Source organism: Meles meles, chromosome 8 (genome assembly GCF_922984935.1).
Source record: "Meles meles chromosome 8, mMelMel3.1 paternal haplotype, whole genome shotgun sequence".
In the NCBI taxonomy this organism is placed as follows: domain Eukaryota; kingdom Metazoa; phylum Chordata; class Mammalia; order Carnivora; family Mustelidae; genus Meles; species Meles meles.
The window spans coordinates 71,291,083-71,313,949 of record NC_060073.1 but is presented as its reverse complement, the minus strand read 5'-3'; the positions used below and the strand labels follow the sequence as shown (position 1 = coordinate 71,313,949).

The window sequence follows — 22,867 nt, the reverse complement described above, 5'->3', positions numbered from 1 at the left end:
GCTTTATAAACTTTCTAAGAACAGTCACTTTGACTCAGACCTCAGCCCTGAGCTTTAAATTTGAGGATGCTTAGCTTGCCACCTTGTGGCGGAAGCAAGATTCTGCACATGAGGGATGTTAATCTGAGAATCAGAACAAACCTAAATCAGTTAGTGAACCAAAGTATTAGTTCAACTTTATCTTGTGTATTTAAGATAAAGAAGAAGAAAAAAATACACTTAGAGTGAATATTAATTATTGAAAAAATTTAAAAACTCAGAGAATGATCCTTGACTGATTTCTCTCCTTCATCTCTCGTATAATATATCCATTAAACCATGTTGATTCAGTTTTGCAAATAGATCTGATATCTATCCAGATTAGAAGCATTTTCCTTGATAATACCAGGTTTTGCCAAGAATGTGGAATAATCATAGCTCTTATTTATTACTGGTGAGGTAGAAATTGGTATATTTCTGATGATAGATACAACCATTTTGGAACAATTTAGTAGTCTACTAACGTTGAAGATGTCTATACTTTATCCAGAAATTCCACTCCTGGGCTTATGCCCTAATGAAATTCTTACATATGTGTTCCAAGAAATATATAGAAGAATGTTAATAGCAGTATTGTTATAGTTTTTTATTCTGGAAAGGAAAACAATAAAAAATACCTTGAAAGTCCTTAAGCAAGAAAATGGTACATTGTGGTGTACCATACAATGAAATACTGTACAAAATTAAATGAACTTTACCTGCACACATCAACATGAATGAATTCCACAAAATGCAGAAAGAGAGCCTCAGTATGAAACTGCTTATGTGAAGTTCCAAAACAGACCAAAACTACATATATTTGGGGTATACTCTATCAGTCAATGTTTTACCAGAGAAACAGAGCTGGTTTATCTAGTATATGTAATTTATTTTAAGGAACTGGTTTCCATGATTCTGGGGGCTGGCAAGTCTTAAGTCCACAGAGAAGACCAGTAGTCCGGACATGCTCCACAAGTGGGATTTCTTCTGAGAAACCTCAGTTTTGCTCTTAAGGCCTTCCACCTGTTTGGACGAGTCCTCCCTGCCGATAACCCCAGGTTATGGTGCGTAATCTCCTTTACTTAAATTCCACTTACTGTAGATGTTAACCACTGTTAGAAAATTCTTTCAGAGCACCATCTAGATTAAATAGTGCGTACTATAGTTTAGCCAAGTTGACACATAAAACTACCGCAGATACATATCTGTATAGTAAGACCATTGAGGAGGAAAACAAAGATTTGTGAACACAAAATCTAACAGTTGTCTCTATGGAGAGGGAGATAGAAATGGCCAGGGATGGGTATCCAGGGTTTCTACTGTATTGATAAAACTCAACTTATTAAGCTGGGTGACAATTACAGGGAGTCTGTTATATTATTCTTTATAGCTTGTATAGCTTTGATATAAATTCATGTATGCAAGAAAAACTTCACAATGAATTTTAAATACAACCCTTATCAAAATGCAAAATAATTACCTTCTAAGCACATAGAGCCTCCCTTCCTTCCCTCACCGTATAAGCTAGGGAGTTTGAACTCTTCTGTTTTGCCTTCAAGTATTTTAACCACTTAGGGCTATCGCTATGATCCAAAACAGAAAAAAAATGAGTCAGGAAGAAAATTTTCTATCTTGATTTTAGGTCAATGTTCATGTCTGTTAAAAACAATCAGAAGGTCATTTTTGCTGGGAGACTAACACCTAGTATCTAATCCCTGAGGCAGATTACATACAGTCGCTTGAAATCCACCTGTTACCTGACCTCTTCCTCTTTCCTGCCAGGCAAAGTATGAGCCCAGGTGAGAGCTGGTTTCATCACCAACTATCTGAAAGTTCATTTTGTTGTTGTTTCTTATCTTTTCTGAGGAAAGGTGTTGCAAGGTTGAAGGAAGGAGATATGTGGGCATTTGGAATGTTTTTGTGGGTGAGTGAGAGAGGATTAGGAGTCTGTGGGCCTTGGATATTTGCTCACTATGGAGAGTGCAGAAGTGGGGCTCACTTCAGACTCCGCTATATGCCTGTCCCAGGTGCCAGCGTGGGTCCCCTAAGAGCCTCCCAGTTGGCTTCCTTCCTCTGTCCTCTCCCCTGTCCAACCCATTCTCCACAGGCAGCTGGAGTGAATTTTATGGTAAAAAACAAAACAACCAAAAAAATCATGTAATATGAAATTGGTCATCTTAAGCATTTTTTAAAGGCACAATTCAGTAGTGTTAAGTGTGTTCACGTTGTTTTAAACAGATCCCCAGAATGTTTTCATCTTGTAAGTCAGAAAGTCTCTGCATATTGAACAACTCCCATCAAGCCCCTGGTAATCACAATTCTAATTTATTTTCCTATAAATTTGGCTATTCTAGATACCTGATATAAGTGGAATCATACAAATTTGTCCTGTTGTGACTGGCTTATTTCACTGAGCATAATATCCTCAAGGTTCATCCATGTTTGCATGTGTCAGAATTTCCTTGCTTTTTAAGGCTGAATAATATTCCGTTGTATGTACATACAACATGGTGTCCATTCATTCATCTGCCCATGGACATTTGCGTTTCTTCCACCACTGGGCTGTTGTGTATAATGCTGCTACAAACACGGGCATGCAAATATCTCTTCCACACCTTGCTTTTAACTCTTGGCTATCTGCCCTGAAGTCAGAATACTGGATCATAGGTTAGTTCTATTTTTAATTTTTTGAGGAAACTACCATTTTTTCATAGTGGTTGCACCATTTTAAAATCCTACTAACAGTGCAAGAGCAGGCTTTTAAAATATAAATCAGATCATGTCACTTTGTTGAAACCCTCTATTGACATTCTATGTTTCTCAGAATGGAGGCTTAAATCCTTTCTGAAGGCTAGATGGTCCTGTGTGGTCCACCCCAGTTTACCTTTCCTGCCTCATATTTCACTTCACGTGCCCTTCCTTAGAAAGCTCTGTCAGTTCTAGAGCACACAAAGTTCTTTTCCAGTTCAGATGTTTTTGTGGTTATTCTTCCTTTTGTCTCAAATGTAGCCCACCCTACTCATCGTGGGAATTCTCTCATTCTTCAGGATTCAGCTTGCACATCATCATTTTAGAAAGTGTCCCCTGACCTCCTCTACTGAATAAGGTTTCTCCTTTGTGCTCTTAGAGTACCTTCTCCTTTCCTTGACAGTATGGAATTATTTTGTTTACTTGTCAGCTGTGTTTTGCCAGTCACCTCTACTGGAAGGGGAACTCCATGTCTGTCTTATTTATGGTTGAATCCTAGCACTTAGTGCCTTTCATAAACCTACAGATTATTCTTTATTCAAGATTGAACAAGTCTTATCCAAATTAAGGAGGGGGTAACTATTTTTAGGTGAAAGAATGGCATGATTAAGAAGCTTCCCTGGATTGTTAATTTTTCTTATCTCAGTAAAGCCTTTACAAGAAAGAAGAAAATAAAATATACGAAACTGAAAAGGTAGCCATGAGCTGAATGGACTGACACAAGTTCCCAGATAGAGGCCAGAAGTTTCTCATAGGTTTAAGAACTAAGTTTTTTTTTTTATGATGAAGAGAGAATGTACACCAACTGACTGCTGTTAGTCTTTTTAAGTCTACCAGCTTATGCAAGTCCCAATGATACCATAGTCTGTTCTCATGGATGATAAATTTATCAGATGTGTTTCACATTTTGAATTGACTATTTCAAGCAATTTATTCTTCAAAATTCCCATCAATGTTAGTTCCATGTTGAAAAAACTTTTTTAAGATTTATTTATTCATTTCACGGGGAGGAGGGCAGAGGGAATCTTTCAAGCAGACTCCCCGCGGAGCGAGGAGCCAGACTCAAGGCTTGATCCCGCAAGCCATGAGATCGTGACCTGAGCCAAAACCAAGAGTTGGATGCTCAACAAACTGAGCAACCCAGGTGACCCACAGATTTTTTTAAAAGATTTTATTTATTTATTTGAGAGACAAAGAAAGCATGAGTGAGCAGGGGGGTGGGCAGAGGGAGGGGGCCATGCAGAGGGAGAGGGAGAAGCAGACTCCCTGCTGAGCAAGGAGCCATCCAACTTGCTTGATGAAGGACTCAATGCAGGACTTGACTTGGGGCTCGATCCTAGGACCCTGAGATCAAGACTAGAGCCAGAGTCAGATGCTAAACCAACTGAGCCACCCAGGCTCCCCTCCTTATTGCAAATTTTAAGGGAAAGTTGACAAGCTTACTTATACTGTAGCACATAAACAGTGATCTCCTTTTGGTAATATTCCTATGGCTTAAAATAAACTCAATTTCTATCTAACACAACTAAGTCTCTGTATGAAGCTCCCTAGAGGAAACAGTGTAAGAACCTTCCTTCAAGCATTTTAATACCTTAAGATATTATGCTCTATTATCACTCCTCCCTGACTTTGAATTTGCTGTTCCTTTGCCAGCAAGCTTGCTGCCTCTTTGCCTAATGCCTTTTCATTTCATAAGATAAATTGGAGGTGTGTTATTCTTCAGGAAGGGCCTTTTCATTTCATAAGATAAATTAGAGGTGTGTTATTCTTCAGAACTGTCCCCTCATGCCCCCGAAGCTAGGTTAAGTGTGCTTCAATGGGAACCAGTGTATACTATATTGTAATGTGGCATTTCACCAATTCTAAGATGCACTTTTAAAATATTTAGCATCCCTGAAATCAGAACATGTCTCATCAATGACATCCTAGATTGATTAAATTTGTCATTCTCAGCTGCTGAGAAGGGAGCTTATGGGGGCTGGGACTATGTTTCATCTCTCTAAATATTTTCAGTGTCTATTACAGTGACTCACTAACTCACTGTAAGTGCTTACTGAAAGGACGGATGGATAGAAAAACCACAAACTCCGTAATGGACTGTTTCATTACGAGAGCAGTATAAAAATGAAGATAAAGAGAGGTTATATCTGCTTGGAAAAGATCAGGGGAGATCAGAAAAGATGGCATTTGAACAGAACCTCAAATAAAGAGAAAGATATTTCCCACCTGTGATTCAAGGATCATCATTTAAGGCAGAAGAAAGAGCAGAAGAGGGGGAAGAAGGAAAGATGAGTGAGACTTCAGAAAAGAAGTTGTTTGACTAGTTTGAGTAGAATGCAAACTACTCAATAGCCCAGTAAGGGAAGTTTAGAGAGAGATTAAGAGTGGCCAATACTATGCCAAAGTGTTCTGTTCCTGAGCAGTTGTGAACTGGTAGAGGGCTTTAAAAGATGAGTGATATGGTGAAGTCGTGCTTAAAGATGTATCTGGGGGTGATTAGTTGAATGGCTTGGCTGGTAGAGAGAATGCCGGTAAGAAAACTAGTTACTAGGCAGCTATTTTTTATTTAACAAACATTTCTTCAGCATCTGCTGAATGCCTGACACAGGTGTTATGACAGTAAATACAATTCAGTCTTTGTACAGAAAGATCTTAGAGTCTATAAAGGTAAACAGTCAAACAAAGAGGCAAAAATTAGAAAATAAAAAACTGTGTGCACAGGTTGCTATGAGTGAGTCCTGACCCTACTCCAGGGTTGGGCTCAGATGCCAGGGGAAGTAGATCCATCAAGGAGGCCTTTGGGAGGAGGTGTTATCTTAGCTGAACCCTGAAGGTGAAGAGATGGCAAAGCTCTCTGGAATGTAGCAAGTGCAAAGTCCCAGTGATAATGTATTTCTCTTACTCTGGATTACAGATAATTCAGAATGGAATGATAAGTTGGCATAGTGGGGGATAGATGGAGAAGGAAAGGAAAGGAAAGGAAAAGAGAGGAAAGGAAAGGAAAGGAAATGAAAGGAAAGGAAAGGAATGTTGGTGTGTTGGGTGGAGAGAGGCAAGAATGTAGTTGGAAAGGGACATAAGAAGAAAGTGCAATAGTCTCGAGACAGAAAACAAGGGCCCGCTGGGCTATGGGCAATAGAGATGAAAAGAACAAGAGTCCTTGCTGAAGTAGAATCCATTTAGCTTACATTAGACTCCTTCACTTGGCAAAATATACTAACGCCTCATACTTGCCAGAGGGGTACTGAGATGGCTACAATTAGAGCATCACTGCTTTCATCAAAGAACTTTCAGTCTGGTGTGAAATATTTTGGCCTTGACTCTGATATTAGGTGTTATATTCTGCCCAGTGGGTCAGGTTGATCTTACTCTGGAAGTCATGGGAAGAGAAAGATGAAGAGAAAGATGCTAGAGGATCATCTGTGTGGTTTTGTATTTGGTGATCAGGGAAATGGCAGTATCCTTATGTAGGTTATTTCCATTTGTATTTCCAATTGTATCTGTGGCCCAATAAGGATAAAGGAAGCTTAAGGACCTGGAGTTTTAAACCAAAGAGCCAAAGTATCTACCATACTCAGAATAAACACCTGATTCAGAGACCAAGAAATGCATAATATTTGAAAGATAGCCTAGAACAGGATTAAAGGTAGGGATTACAAGGATAGGGAGGTATGAATTTCAGCTTGTCCACTAGTTGTATGAACAGGTTACTTAGTTTTTCTCTGTCTCTGAAGGAAAAAATAGTAACTCATTCATAAGTTTGTTGTAAGGATTAAATAAATTAATATTTAGGAAGCATTGATACATGTGTATGACACTACACAGGCACTCATCTGAGAGATGACTGTCAGTTCCCAACAGGGAACTGTATTAGGGCAAGAAAATGAAAAACTTCCTAGGTTTTCTTGATTTGGGACTTATATCTTAAGGTTGTAATAAACACACGATAGCATTCTTTAATTGTACGTATTTAATTGCATATTCAGGTGCCTAGACTAAGTATGAAAATGTCTTCCCAAGAGAAAATTATCTCATTTGGAGGTTAAACCACCATAACCAATCATGGATTATGAAGTGAACTTATTTGAGGAAATATTAACATCTTTATGACAGTATCAAGTTTCCAAATAATCCTTTGATTGGAACTCACTGCAGATGAGATCAGAGTCAAGACCGTACCTTCTGTCTCAATCCTTTACCTGTTCCATGTTCCTGAGTCACTGAGACTGGCTCATCATGAGGACTTATGGGCGAAAGCAACTGGATAAGAACAGTTAGATAGATCAAGCCCATTTGTACCACCCCAAGCAATAATTCAGAGTGGTTTCCCACTTGGGCCACCTGACATCTTCCCTTGGAGATATCAGCTCTTCATGCTTGCAGTTGGGTGAAGGAAGCACATTAAAGAGGGAAAAAAAGAGAATTTAGACAAAGAGCTGTACTACCTAATGCATCTAGAATTTAATCTCTAAGGGGTCATATGTTTTTACCTTTTTTTTTTTTTTACTACTGTATTCTTAGCACTTACAATTTAGTGATTAATACATTATGTGCTCAATAAATATTTTGTTGAATCAAAAATGATGATACTTGCTGTTAGGAAGAGATTTTACTCTTTTCAATATCACAGAGAAAGTGCATGCCAACAGGCTGATGAGGAAATCTCTGGAACAGCCAGTCAGAGAGAATCTAGGAGATGTTCTAGGGTCAAGTGTTCAAGTGGTCTAATCTTAGGAAGTCAGTTATGGATAGAAGGCTGGAGCAGGTGCGAATTCCACAGGAGATTCTGAGGTCCAGAAGCTCAAAGGAGTCAGAAGAGGAGCTTGAGTCATCAGCCAGTGGTGGCAATTTCCACACTGTAGGCTCCCTCCCTACTGGACAAAAATGGTAATTGTGGGCACATAGCCAGGAACCTTGGCTCAGGAGGAAGCATGGATAAAGAGGGTAAGGTGGCCTCACAGACGGAAAAGAAACTGAAGCTTAGAGTAACAGAGGCAAGGCCTTTGCAACTCAGTGTGCATCCTTCATAGAGTTTGCACTCATCTACAGCGATGCTACAATGCTTGTAGTAGCTTGCAGGAAGCCGGCTCCCTGTAATAGGGGGAAGGCTGAGCTGAGTCTATGCATGTGTGCATGTGTGTGTGTGTGTGCGTGTGTGTGTGGTGACCCAACACTTAGATATGATACTGACACAGAAATAAGAAGAGGCTTAGATTTCCTAAGCATCCATCAGGAGTCAGGCCCTCCGCCAAGGCATTTATGCATATTATCTCATCAATTTCCCATAGCAACACTGTTATGAGTATTATTAGCCCAATTTCACAAATGAGGAATCTGGGTTTCATAGAGCTTCCGTACTTGTGTGAGTTTGAATTGCTGATGAGTGGCAGGAGCAGAATTTAAACTCAGGACACTAAGGTGCGGGGAATTTGCATCACTTGATGAGGAATCCCGATGAAATCATCATTTCATCTTTTCCTGGCACCGGGAGCACTGAGAACACACTTCTGGCCTTGAGCAGCAAATGACTCTCACGGAAGCCGCAGCAGCTGTCCAGCTGGTGGATGGAATCAGACAGTGACTGCCCACAAGTTCTTACTGTCCTCTCTTGCATCCAGTGGCAGTTATCCTGGAAGAATTACTCAGACTATATTTGAATTTGTGCTTCAAATGGACAAACTGTCTAGATTGCTCATAAATCATTGCTTCGCTTTCTTGGTAACAAAACGATTTGACTTCCAACTCTCTTCCTCCCAAGTAAATTCCTTCCTAGCTTCCCCTCCTTTATTTACTGCTGACAATCATCCTGTGTCCTTCAACCAGCTCTCAAAGTTGACTAAATAAACCTGGAGAAACTTTTTCCAAGGCAGGAGAATCTTCCCTCACCACGAACCTTCTCCATTACAACAAAATAAATACTCGATCGTGTCCTACATGTTCTCTTTTGCTAATTGTTTTTATTCTCCAAGTAGTACGTGTGGCTCAAAACAGGAAATTAATAATCACCCAGAGACACCACCATCCATACAGTGTGTATTCTTCTAGACCTCTTTCCTGTTTTGCATACACTTTATTTTACTGTGCTTCTCAAGATCAGTACACTTGTCTGTGTGTCCAGCTGCTGCCCGGGAAATTAGAGAGTCTTGGGCAAGATTACTTGAGATGGCCTTATTTATGTTTTGCTCTCACTCAGTATTGGAAGAGTCAGAGCAAGGATCAGGAACTCACTCAGTTCCCTTCTTGCATGTCACAATTTGTCTTCCTCTCAACTCCTGGTTCTAGAAAGCCACTAGTCAACATTCCTTCCCAGGTGACTCACACTGAAAACTTGAATAATGCCACTTTATTATGACTACATGTGAACCAATTTTTTACTTCATTATTGAAAATCTTATGTGGGACTGTTCAATAACCAGATCTCCTATAGAATCCAGACAGGTTTCTTGAGCACACCTAGGATGTGCTAGGTGTGGTGGGGTACATAAGATTCTGAGGAATTTACATTTCCATCAGCTGTAGTTCAGTTTGGAAACTTTTATTTTTATTTATTGGTGGAATGTTTGCTGCTGGAGGTACAATAATGAATCAAGCCATTTTTATGTTCCATTGAGAAAAGCAGATACGTACATGTTTAAAAACAAACAAAAATAACCGTAAGAAAAAAGGGGGCTTCTTAGTGTGTCAGTCATGACAACATGGATAAAAGACAATTTGCCAAACCTGGGTATCCAGGGAAAGCATCTGGGAAGAAACCATATGTGAGTTAAGTTTGAAGGTTGAGCAATAGCCAGTTGAAAGACAGTTGGGGAGGTTATCAAGGTAGGAAAGACATCAAGAACAAAGGGGAAAGATGTGTCTTTCTTGTTTAGTGGTGTATCTCTAGCACTTACAATGTCTGGCACATAATAGGTGCTCAATACGTTCTTTTATTTTTTAACAGTACAGTTGGCCATTTAACAACATACATTTGAATGGCTTGGGTCCACTTACACACCGATTTTTTTTCCAATAAATACAGTACTATAAATGCATTTTCTCCTCCTTATGGTTTTCTTAACATTTTTTCTCTATCTTTATTAGAAGAATACAGTATATTACACATATAACATATAAAATATGTGTTAATGGATGGTTGACGTTATCTCTAAGACTTATGGTTCACAGTACGCTATCAGTAGTTAAGTTTTGGGAGAGTCAAAAGTTAAATACAGATTTTTGACTGTGTGTAGGGATTGGTGCCCCTAACTCCCATGTTGTTTAAGGACCTACTGTATTATGCCCTCTAGTCACCATGGTGTTCATTATATCCCCATGGTTTACTTACTTTGTAACTTGAAATAAATTCTTGTTGGATGAAAAAATTGGGAGGAGAGAGGATTAACAGGAGCTAGAATAGCCAGAGCAGGTCAAGTTGAGTGGAGATGGTTTGGAAGAGCCTGGAAGATTTTCAGGCATTGAAGATGGCATAGAGGAAGGCTGGAGAGTGTTTCATGGGGTCAGGGGAGCTGTGAAGTTGAAGCACAGACTCTGTGTGTTATATAGCAGTGGGAGAGTTGTTTAAAGAAATTGAAAGCAATAAAGAAAGGCTCCATTTTTTACTGTTAGTTTTTAGATCTTTATGATATTTGATAAGTAAGTACAAAAAATTTAATGTTACAATAAAATAATCATAGGTGATACTACTTGACCACTTACCAGCTCACAGTCTACTAAATTCATTCCACGCATTGGCTCACTTGGCCTTCTCAAATATTCTGTGAAGTAAATACTAGTCATATTTTACAGATGTGGAATATCCAGTCTGGATAGTTTTGAGTTTGAGGAGTTTGATGAATTGCCCAAGGTCATGTAGTACATGACAGACCAGGGAATTGGTCCAGGCAGTTTCTCCAGAACCAGCATTCCTAGAGATGATTCTACCGTTGAGGTTTTAGAAAGTTATTCTACTGTGAAGGCCTAAGGAAGGGGAAGATGATAGACGTGCTTATCTATAAATGATTATTCATATTTGCTCCCATTTTGCTAGTAGCATTGACAATCCAAGGAGTTCTCTTGTAGGGACCACTTGCTCCTGTTCCTTCATTTGGAAAAATCAGAGTGATAATACCCTCTTTTCCCAGTTCTTGAGAATTTCTTGGAGCAATGTTTCTGAATGTGTTTTTGTTAATGACAAATAGCAACCTGAGTGTGTGACATCTTATACATATTCACTTTACAATTCCACGCCGGTTATTTTCCCAGATCCTAAGTCTGTGGTCCCATTTTGACTTGCTCAGAGAAGTGCTATCTAAGCATACAATGACCTCTCCTGAGAAGTTTAGGAAAGATAGCTTGCATTTCTTGTCAAGCAACATCTCCAACATTTTCAGTTAACACATGGAGGGCAGCACTGAGCTAGAATAAGTTCCCTCATGATAATTTAAATCGTCCCTTATTTAAAAAGGATCTTAAGATCCATTAAATATTCATGAAAGGAACTTCTTGGCAGTTCCTCCATTGTAGGTAATTACAGAGGGTTTAAAATATCTGATGTTGCTTGGAAGCACACAAAGCTCTGTCAGCTGCAAGCAGACAGCTGATTTGTAATTTAATTAACATCCTGGCTTGTCCTGTTCTTTGTGGCAAAAAGCGGGAATATATTTCCTTTCATTTCTGAGTTTTGTTTGAAAAAAATTCAAATGGAACACCTGGGAGAGCTTTTCATCCCTCAGATCCGTCATGTTCCTTACATCCTGCTCCAATCCCCAAAACATTCCTCTTTCAAGTGTCCTCCGGGCCAGCTGTATTGCTGATTGTGGGTCATTGGGTGTTGTTTTCTGGTTTTTTTGTTTTGTTTTGTTTTGGAAGGGTAACTTCACTTGAGGAAGATCTGGGTGCAATCAGCAATCACTGAGCTTCAACCCGCCCTTATTAGCTCTTTGAGTAACGGATTTGAAGAGAGATTTATTTGGCCAGAGATGATTTATTCAATGAACATTGATTGAGATCTCCTATGTAGCCGGTACTGAAGGTCAGCAGTAACCAGACTCCATGGAGGTTTCAGTCCAACAGAGGAGGCAAACATTATGCAAATGATAATGGAAATTAAATGTAAAATAAAAATGTGATGACTTTTCTGAAAAGCAAATATGGGGTACCCTGAAATCCTGCCAGGCAGGGAGTGGAGTGGTACAGAAGATAAGGAGGCCTCCTTGAGGAAGTAGAGGTAAAAATCTTTCCTGGTCCATCTTGTACTTCCTTCTCCCATTGTCCTCCTATCTAATGACCCCCTGACCCCAACCCCAGATGCATAACATATGGATGACTGTTCCTGAAGGAGGGATGAGGATAGTGGCGAGAAAGGATGGAAGGGGGAAAGAGAAACCTGCTCTTGCCAAAATAGCATTCAGAGAATTTTTTTTCAAATTAATGAAATGGGTGTATTACCAATCTGATCGTTGCCTTAACCATTCTTTTATCTTCTCTTTTTTTCTTTTTTCTTTCTTTCATCCATGTTTTCCCTCCAGAAAGGGAGACAGGGAATTGGAGAGGATGAAGTAATCATGCTAATGGACATGGGTCACAGGTAACAGATAAGCTAAGCTATCGTGGGTAAAGGAAGGAGATGGAAAAGAGAGATGGCTGGCTACATACTGTACAAGTCTCTAGAAAATGAAATTCCTGAAAAGAAATATCGAAGTATTTGAATAAAATATGTTCCTCAAAATAAGACAGTAACTCTTCGGGCCCAGATAAGCATGTACTGTTTGGGGAGTTAAACTTGGTTTTGAGAGGAAATGTAGACCCTTTATTTCCATGGGGTACATTTGTCAAGACCACATTCTTTGCTCTTGATTTTCCCTATTTTCTGATCTTCATTTACTTCTTTCTTAGGAATCATTGCTCTTTGCAAGTTCAGTATTTACCTAATTTTCTTACTGACTTCATGCTTCTTCTAAAATATGTTGTGTTTTTGTTTGTTTTTTCCCCTGCCAGAGCACATTAACAAAACTAAGAGTCTTCCTTCCAGTGGTGGTCTAGCAGCCACAGGCTATGTGGCTGATGCTCTGGCCTGACCGTTCTGCAGGACATGGACAGATGTCAGGGTTCCCTGCCCTCTGAGAACTGAGATCACGCAGAGGGAGCTAACCCAGGAAATGCTATTTGTCGCTATTAACAGAGGTGGTAGAACAAACGGGGGGGGGGGGGCATTTCCTAAATGTCAGGCTTTGTGTAAGAAACTGTAAATCATTCCTTAATTTTATACTTGCATCATAGTGTTGCTTTGAGTTTTCAGTGGGATACTCTTTCAAACACTCCTAGCAAAGGGCTCATGTGGTCGGGTTCACTTGCTGTGCCAGAGCGCACAAACCTGGTCTAGCTCTCGGAGTTTGATCTGAGTCTCTCATCAGAACAGTGCCGACTCCTGCTGCAAGGGGGAAGCAGAGCACTTCTTATGCAGAGACAGAGCCAGACCCAGATTTTATTTATGGGCCTTGAAAGATTTGTGACTTCTCCCTCAGCTCTCACGCACTTCGCCAGTACAGTACCACCTTCTAGCCTGTGCAGGAGGCCTTCAGGTGATGGGTCAGATGCATGGAGGCTCCTGCCTTTGAAGTCTGGGTAACTCAGGGTAGTTTGGACTCACGTGGGCATCAGCAAAAGGTAGTGAGTCGAATCTGGTCTGACTTCCCTGCCTTTGTCCATCTACATGGGGGGCTCTGTGGTTGAAAAGGAATGTGAGTATGATTGCATTCCGGTTCAGGTAGGAGAGCTTTTTGATCAGGTATATCACAGTACTGCTCAGATTATTTAAGTTGAGTTCAGTCAAAGTCACATTTACTGGTCTTTTAGTAAGTGTCATCTTCAGTGGAGCACTAGAGATTCAGGGATGGTTATGGTTACATCAGTGCTCAAGAGCCACTCAGGGGCCAGTAGGAATGATAGGCACATGGGAAGGTCTTTGCAGTATAAAGCTGTTATCTGATGACAGAAATCTGTGCTGAACCCCATGGGAGCAGATCTTTTCAACCTTTGCAATCAGAGAATCCTTCCAAGAGGAGATGCACCAGGTTTGAGCATCAAGGACCTGAAAAGCTTACCTGATGAAGGAGTCAATGAGTCAGGGATTAAGCTTCAGAAGCAGGGATAAGCTTCAGAAGAGGGTAGGATTCCAGAAGTCAGGGACAAATGAGCTAAGACGGGGCGGGGGTGGGGGGGCATGAAGATCATGTCTTCCCTGTCTGGAGCTCTTCTTCCGCCTCACTCTCCTTAAAGCTGAGAGAGAAAATATAATCTGATTTCAAAATTGCTTCTGCTCCAGAGTCCCCTCTAATGGACCAAGCTGAAGACAGGAAAAGGAAAGCACAGATTTCAAAACAGAGACCTTCCTTAAATGGCCCTCCTTTTACAGGCAATAGCCTCAAAGATGCCCAGAATGGTGTCAGTAGTTATTGGACAAGCCCTGGCATGAGAAATAACTCAGAATTGCCCAGAATGTTAGGACTGATTCTGAAATCAGGATGTGACCTTTTCGGAGTTGTTTAATCTCCCTTGTTAGATGACTCTTGAAGATTTCCTAAGTATTATATTTCCTCAGGTACTCTAGCTCCAGAGTCAGAGTGACCTGTGTTCAAATCCTAGCTTGCCACTCATCAGGTATATAATCTTAGAAAAAAATGCGTAACCATGCAAACCTCAAATGAGGAAAATAAGGACACCTATTTCTCAGGTGTGAAGATGCATATAAAGAATTTAGCACAGGGGTGCCTGCGTGGCTCGGTTGAGTGGCTGACTCTTGCTTTTGGCTCAGGTTATGATCTTGCAGTTGTGGGATCGGACCCCGTGTTGGGCTCTATACTCTATGCTTCGGATTTTCTCTCCCTCTCCTTCCAGCTCACTCACTCTCTCTTTCTCTCTCTCTCATGTGCATAGAAAAATAAATTAAATGTATCGATTAAAAGAATAATAATTTAGTATAGTTACTGACATTATTATTGACTTTAATATTGGCATTAGCGTTAGGATTAGTATTTCTCTTAATAATAACATTTGTTTTAATATTGATTTTAGTCCATCTAGTACAAAGCAAAAATATGATTTATGGTCCAGCCAAAGTTGAATCCAAGCAGATTCTATGCCCTGTTAGGGTAATTCCTTTTGTGGCTTGCTTTTGAGTTAAATACGGCACTTGTCAGCAGTTATTGTAACCGTTTGCTTTGTCATCTCTTGCAGGACACTGGAAGAAAATAAATTTTAAAAAGAGGGGGACTATGTGGCTGGCACTAGAAAGGGCATCATTTAGATCCCTTGGGTTGTTCCCTCTTGTCTACAGTAAATAGCAGTCTGCCTTTCAGCCTCGTGTCTTGACACACTGTACCTCACATCCCAGTTTCCACCCAAATTTTACATGGGGCTCGCCAGATGTAAAATGGGGACTGGTGTGTGTGCATGACTTGTGGGAGGTAGTTCCAGAAGGAAACCGGAAGCACCAAGAAGTTCTGCAAGAATGTAGGTCCAGGTGCAGACAAGCCTCAACCCCAATCCCATCAGATGTCTTGGAGTGTATTTCGCCCCCGGCATTTGTTTCACCTGAGGTGTAGAAACTGGGGATTCCACTATAATTCCCAGGCCCATCTAAGGGGGGACGCTTCAATCATCCAAGAGTGATCATTCTGAGAAGTATGCAGATGTGGTCTTTGAATGTAGAGAAGGGATTTCCCTGAATTTGGGGTGGGGTGGGTACAGTGGAATCCACTACAATCCATTTCAAGATTTCACTGTTCCCCCAAAATATCATCCTCTCTTATCACTTATGTCCTTTATACATGGTAGTGCCTTTGCTTAGAATATCTCTTCCTCCTTTCTATTATCATTCTAGATCCTGTTGCCAACGGGGAAGGCTTAGATGGAGTTAGGGATGACTTATTTTGGTTCCCACTCAGTTTCTACTTGTCGTTAGGGCTGTGTATTGTGGCTTAGCCACACATGTATGGAACTCATTTAATAATTCATGGTTTTCTCAAGGTCAAGAACTGTTTCTTATTCAATTTATATTCTTAGCAAATCTTACTGAAAGAAATGATAAGGCAGAGAGATAGAGAATACTTAAGAACACGATGTCCTCTAAGATTGTGTCAAGCAAGTGATGCAATTGCCTTTTTTCACTTAAACCTGATTTCATAACATTTTGCAATGAACGAGCTTGCATCCTGCAGCGAAAATAACTTTGTAGCTTAAGCAAATGATCCCCATTTCATCCCTTTGTTTGTCCTGTAAGTTTATTCAACAAATACGTATTAAGTATATGAGCCAGTCACTTGACTAAGGACTGGAGATAAGAGGATAAACAAGACTCAACTGTCCAGTACTCACAGAATCTTATAGTCAGTGTGAACAACACACACACACACACACACACACACACACACACAAGTACACAGGCACATAACATGATAAAAATTGCAGGGAACTATGAGAACACCCACAAAATCTCAGACTTATAGTTCACAAAATGTTCCCAGAAAAGATAAAGGCCAAGTTGAAGCCTAAAGGATCAATGAATTTTAAAATGAACAGTTTGTAACTAATCAAATATTAATTGAGCATAAAGATTGGTTTTATAGCCTAAGGCCCTATCAGTCTTAAAAATGTGTCTTACATTTATGCAGATAATTTAAAATAAGTTATTTATGACACCACATAAGTTCAACTGAGTTTATTACCTGTGTTTGACAGTTATTTGTCCAAGTAGCAGTAAAATGTGTATTTTAGTGGATGGAATCTTTCTCTAAGCCAGCTAAATCTCACTAGAAGAATCCTGGAGGACCTACATAATCCTTTTAACTCTGCAAGATTTTGCTTTTGGCATTCTTGGATCTTTATCAGAACGCAAGCATTTCCTAACTGTTATTAGTAACGTGAACATGGTTTTACACATGTGAAATGTTAAAAAGCTTAATACATTCCTCAAAAACCCCAAAATGTAATAATCACATAATCCAGCAATTCTACTTCTAGGTATTTATGCCAAAGAATTGAATGCAGGGTTTTAAAGAGACACTTGTATGCCTCTGTTCATAACAACATTATTCATGATAGCCAAGAGGTAGAAGCAACCAAACCACCCATCTACAGATGAATGAATAAACAAAATCTGGTGTGTACATAAAATGGAATATTATTCAGCCCTGAAAAGGGAAAGAAATCATGTTACATGCTATAGCATGGATGAAACTTAAGGACATTATGTGAAATAAAATAATACAGTAATAAAAAAATACTGTATGATTCCACTGATATAGGGTATCTAAAGTAGTAAAATTGATAGAAATAGGAAGTAGAATGGGTAGAGAGGTGGTTGCCGGGGGCTGGAGTATGGAAAAATTGAGCATTGCTGTTTAATGGCTATAGAGTTTCAGATTTGCAAGATGAAAAAGATCTGGAGATTGGTTACACATTAAAATGAATATAGTTCATATTACTTGACAGTTAAACATGATGATGATGGAAATTTTTATGTGTATTTTACCAGAATTTAAAAAAAAATCTATATATACTTTAAAAACCTGAAAGAAATGATATTTTATATTCATTCCACAATCCTGAGGTAGGTGTGGTGAAATAAAAGAGTTCAGGGGGCTGCTCTGCTCTGGTAGTGGTGTTGAGGGGTACCTTATAGTACAAGGAAGCTTGAGTTCTGTCCTGTGGGTGGTGGGGGGTTTCTTAAAGAGAAGAACTTGCCAATTTGTGATTTCAGAAGGCCGTGCAATGTGGTGTAGAGGAAATCTCTACACTGGGAAAGAGCAATCTCAGTGACAGTCTGTACAGCCCAGGAGTTCCACGGACGAGAGCTGATCTGAACCTGAATTTGGGCAGTGGTGGTAATGGGGGATGAGGATGAAGTAGACTCAAGAATTATTTAAGTATAAATTAGGCAGATTCAGTGAATTATTAAATTGGCAGATGGGAGAGTGAAAGATAGGATGGAGTCTGGTTGACTCCTACTCTTCTGGCTCAGGTGGCAGCATAGAAGGTAGTATTTCTGTGTTTGAAGAAGGTATTTCTGTGGTTTGGAGGCTTACCTGGAATTCCTGACATGGGGCAGTTGTTCCTGCAGTTGTTTGAATGCCTGGGAAATCTTTTCAGTTGCTAAAATAGGCAGACACTTTGCCTTGATTTTTGAAGTTCTTTAGAAGGAAGTTCCATCTCCGGAAATTGTGATTCTTTGTCCCAGAATCTGATTAACCCAAATCAGTACTCCTTCTCTTTGAGTATGAGAGGAACAGAAGATTGTCTTCCTTTTGAGGCCAACACAAATAATGTGGGTGGCAAAAATTGTTCTTCATTTCCAAGGGAACTTTAGTCTTTCACAAATTCTGAAACAAAATTACGTTTCCTGAATGGAAGGTATTAGAAGTCTGTTTCATTGCTCAATACATTTTTTTTTCCTTCTCCATTCCTGACCTAGACATTTTAGCACATATTTAGGTACTCTGGTCATTAGGAGGAAGGCTTCGGTAAATCACCTCAGTCTCATTTGTTTTCACCTTCCTGTACTTTAAAACAGAGATAGTACATTATCTGGTAAAAACAAGTCATCAACGTCAGTCAGTACTGAAGCTTGTTCAGTGTTCAGTATCGAGGTTCCTTATGGTGACCACCAGAAGAATCTGCAGCAAAGCCTCGTATTTGTTATCTGTTTGGTCAACAGTAGGTATGCACTGGGTCCTGTAAGTGAAGTTGGAATATGAAGTTCTCAACTGTACTATTTGCAACACTAATGCTTTCGCTCTTCTCTCTCGTCTTTTCTCCTAGAAGTATCGATACCAAGATGAGGACGCTCCACACGATCATTCCTTACCTCGACTAACCCATGAAGTAAGAGGACCGGAGCTGGTGCATGTATCAGAAAAGAACCTGTCTCAAATAGAAAATGTCCATGGATACGTCTTGCAGTCTCACATCTCTCCTCTGAAGGTCAGTTCGATCGTTCTCAGAGCTGGCGGCAGTGGTTGGTCTGCAATGCTAAGGGAGATGTCTGTTGACCTGATTAAAGGAGTCTCTGTTAAAGCACTGTAGTGGCCCATGGTTGCCAAAGGGTCTTTCTGTGGTTTGGAGGCTTACCTAGAATTCCTAATGTGCAGTTGTTCTTGCGGTTGTTTGAATGTCTGGGAACTCTTTTTTAGTTGCTAAGAATGGGCTAAGGAAAGAGCAAGGGACGAAAATTGAAAGGGAAAATAAGGTAAACACATACTTAGAAAACCCAGGAGTACATTAAGATTTTGTTCAAATGCCACCTCTCTACCCCTATACCCAGTCCCAGGTAAAACAAAGGAAGTAAGTATAACATGTTAGCACCTAATGTTCAACTTATCATGTAGACTAATAAAAAAACTGTGTGAGTTGGCCATCAACATCTCAGTTTTATATTACATTTCTTTCTATTTGGTGTCATACTTTTCTGACACTTTCTACTATTTTTTCTTTGATTTTTAAACAATGTCTTGATAAATGGTATTTTTGCAAAGGACAATTAAATGAAAGGATTTTCTGTGCTCTTTGGTTGCCAATTACTCTTTTCTTTAATGTTGCTATGGGATTTTGTGCTTTATATAAAAGCTCATAAATGTCGATTAGAGTTAAAAAAAGAAAAGCAGAACTAGAGTCAATGATATAACAGAAGTGAATGCAGATGAAAAACAAAACAAGACAAAACAAACTAACAAACAAAAAACCCTACTAAAATAATTCTTTAGTGTTAAAGAAAATGTTTATTTTGTTAGCCATAATATTCACTCATCACTACTTCCATATAGCTGTGTCACAATAAAAAACAAAGCCATAAATGTGGCCCCAGTGCCTTCTAGAAGCTTATTATATCTTCTAAGACATCAGAGAGGCTAAATTATGTTCTAATATAGTTCTGAAATTTGGCACATTTTAAGTACCCTGGCATCCTAAAAATGTATTATCAAATAAGCTAGCTCCATTTACCACCAATTAATTAAAATATTAGGTGAATTGTCAAATTCCAGGAAATACGTTATAATATATAAGAACATGCAAACATTGTACCACCGGAATTCATTGATCTGTTTTTCCCAGAGTCTTTTTAGAAATCATTGAATGACTGATGGAAATAGGTATGTTTAGCCTGGGGAAGAAAATATTAAGGGTTGAAGGACAAGGGATTTCCTTCTTACACCTCAGGCGCTGTCATGTGGAAAATATTGGTGTCACCCAGAGGACAGAAACAGAGCCACTGTGCATAACTAACAGGGAGGTGTATTTGGGATCATCGTAAGACCACAACTCCTATCAGTTTGAGCTACCCCAGACAAGTGTGGACTAGTGCAGGAAGCAGTAGTTGCCTGTCTCTAGGAATCTTCCAGGCCTGGCTGACAACCTGGTAGTGATATTGCAGAAGGGACTGCTTCAGCAGGAGGGTACACAAAATTGTTTCTAAGGTCCAGTCTGACTCTCCGACTCAATGATTCTCGTCTGGGGTCAGGCGAATACATTCCTTCTTTAGACAAATACTCATGTTTGCAGACAAATGTTCATCCTTCCTCTGTGTGCTGACCAGTAGAAATTGAGAAGGGACAAAGGTGGGAGCCTGCATTTCATTAAGAGTATTTAAATCTCAGCTTTTTTCTCTTTCTTTTCTTTTCCTTTCTTTTTTTTTCTTTTTGTTTCTTTTCTCTTTTCTTTCTTACAAGAAATCTTTGTAAGAACCTTCACAGAAACTCCCTTCTTGTCTCCCTACTTGTCTTTCTCCCTTTCCTCGCGCATTTTAATTAGCTCTAGAGCAGAGCTCCCAAGTGATGAGTAGGTTCATCAGGGTTAGTCTAAATCTAACCTGGTTATAGTAAGTAAACAAACAAATAAAATAAATAAAACAATAAAAGCCTAATAGGATGCTCATTTTGTATGTTAAGTCGTAAGCATATAATTGTCAAAATATCTACAGTTTGAGTGATTACACCATGTGTTATGCTATTTACTGCCTCATTTGGAAAATGCCTATTAGAGGTAAATGAAAAGTTTGCTTTTTCTGAAGCTCGCATCTCAAAGGAATCTCTCCCATTTCCCTTTATCCCTTGCCTTCCAGGAATCTCAAAATTAAGCATCTTCAATTGTGATGGTTTTCCTTAGCATAAGCTTTCTGTTTCTGTTTTCGCCCTGCTGTCTTATTTCTTACTCTCTTTTTGTAAAGACGATTTATTGGGTCTTGTGGTTTTACTGCAGTAGTATCTTCTACTAAAGGCACCCCATATTGGTTTAAAAGTGGTCATCTATGAGTGATAAACCCCTGATAGGAAACATCCACGTAGGAATATGTTTCCTGTCCTTTTTGGAATCACCAGTATATGGTGTGTCCCCCAAGGTACTCTGAAGAGGAGCGAAAAATAAGTCCATCTGGGACTTCTGTGCCTAGACTGTGAAATAGCAATTTCGGAGCCAGGACTTTTTCCCCATGACATTTTAGAGGTGTTGTTGATGCTGAACAAGATGTGCTTTTAGATCATCTTAATGAACAGACTCTGTACCTTTCTTGGGTGAACAATAGTGATAGGGGTAAACAGGCACAATTTTTCCAGAAACACACACACACACTGATAGATAGAGTTTGCCAGTTTCACGGTGTAAATAATCCCACCATGGCAGAGTTCAGGCTAGCAACCTGAAGGCATTGACTGCATTCGGAAAAAAGAAGCGAATGAGGCTTCTTAAGTAAGCCAACATGAGCTGGCTCCAACACAGGCAGGCTCAAGCACATGCATTTTTGTAGCAATAGGACACATTTCCTAATCAAGTTGTTAAAGGATTATTATATTATCACAGTTCAAGTGTTCGGAAAACCTTCCATGATTAAAATCTAATGTGTTATTTTCTCATAAAGGAAGCCTATTAGAGTCAGAGAAATGCTAAGAAGGTACAAATTCTCAATTAGACCTGGCTTATTTTTCAACTTCTTTGCACCTTTGATCTTTCTGGTCCTCTTGGGTCAAGCATTAAAAGAGGGAAGAGTGAAGAGGCAAAACCCACAATCAGATAATGCCCCTGAATCTTACTTTGGAGTCAATGCAGCTCTCTAGTATTAATTAGAAATTTACATATGGCATGCCTGAATAGAGTGTGAGATTGCTGGATAGCAGTGAAATGCTGCACAGAGCAGGCTCTGAATCATTAGCAGAGCAATCTTACCATTGCAGGTTTGACAATCGTTTCTTCCATCATCGCTTATCACTGGAAGCCTCAGTTCTAAGAATCTGCCTTTGGTGTACACCCACTGCCTGGCTGATAGATGGGCTTGCTTAGCCTGCTTTCATTAGAATGCCTTGGCCATTGTGAAATATGGGTTTAGAAGGAGAAATGCAATTTTGCAGTGAATTTAACAGAATTTGTTTTCTTTGCCTCAAGATGGGGATGATTTCTCTTCAGATGCTACCTAGAATCTTCCACAAAAGAAGCTGGCTTATAATAAAACATGAGAATTTTCTTTTCCATTTAAGTCAATTCCATAATATTAATTGGGTCTCTACTATGCACATCATAATAGGCGATGGGGAAACCAAGGGCAGTAAAACATGATTTTACATATACACTTACCACTTTCTTAAAAGATCTCCGGTCTAATTATTTATTACTTACTCTCACTCCGCAACTGAAATTCACTTTCCTGAAGCTTATATACCGTGAGACCTCAGACATTGTGGAGAGTACTCTTTACAGGGTATCTGTTGAGAGAGAGAGAGAGAGCAGGAGAGGGAATGAGGGAGGAGGAAAAGTCAGGCTTATTTTTAAGAACCTGGACTTTAGAATACCTGGATTTCAATCCCAGCCCTTTCATTCGGTAGCTAAGTGACCTCAATCAAGTTAACCTCTCTGTCTTAGGCTCCTCATTAGTAAAATGGAAGTAACAATAGTATTTATCTCATGGGATTTGTGTACTAATCAAATAAAGTAATATATGTAAACTGCTTAGAAAAAGGTTTGGCACACAGTAACTACTCACCAAATGTTGTTTTTGATTGTATTATTATTATTATTATTATTATTATTATTAGCCAGCTATCATGACAAATACTTTAAAATCACTTCATTTATCTCTACAAGA

General features: G+C 39.5%; 1 protein-coding gene across 7 annotated transcripts in view; it reads left to right on the top strand.

Moving 5' to 3' along the window:
• DLG2 (discs large MAGUK scaffold protein 2) overlaps positions 1–22,867 on the top strand; it is a 1,573,258-nt gene that overhangs the window by 546,335 nt on the left and 1,004,056 nt on the right. For 6 of the 7 annotated variants that reach the window (XM_046015622.1, XM_046015636.1, XM_046015625.1 and 3 more), the window contains one exon: positions 18,562–18,723. In XM_046015622.1, coding sequence (XP_045871578.1) covers positions 18,562–18,723 — 162 coding nt within the window. The remainder of the gene's footprint in view (positions 1–18,561; positions 18,724–22,867) is intronic. The other variant, XM_046015628.1, reaches the window with a different exon arrangement.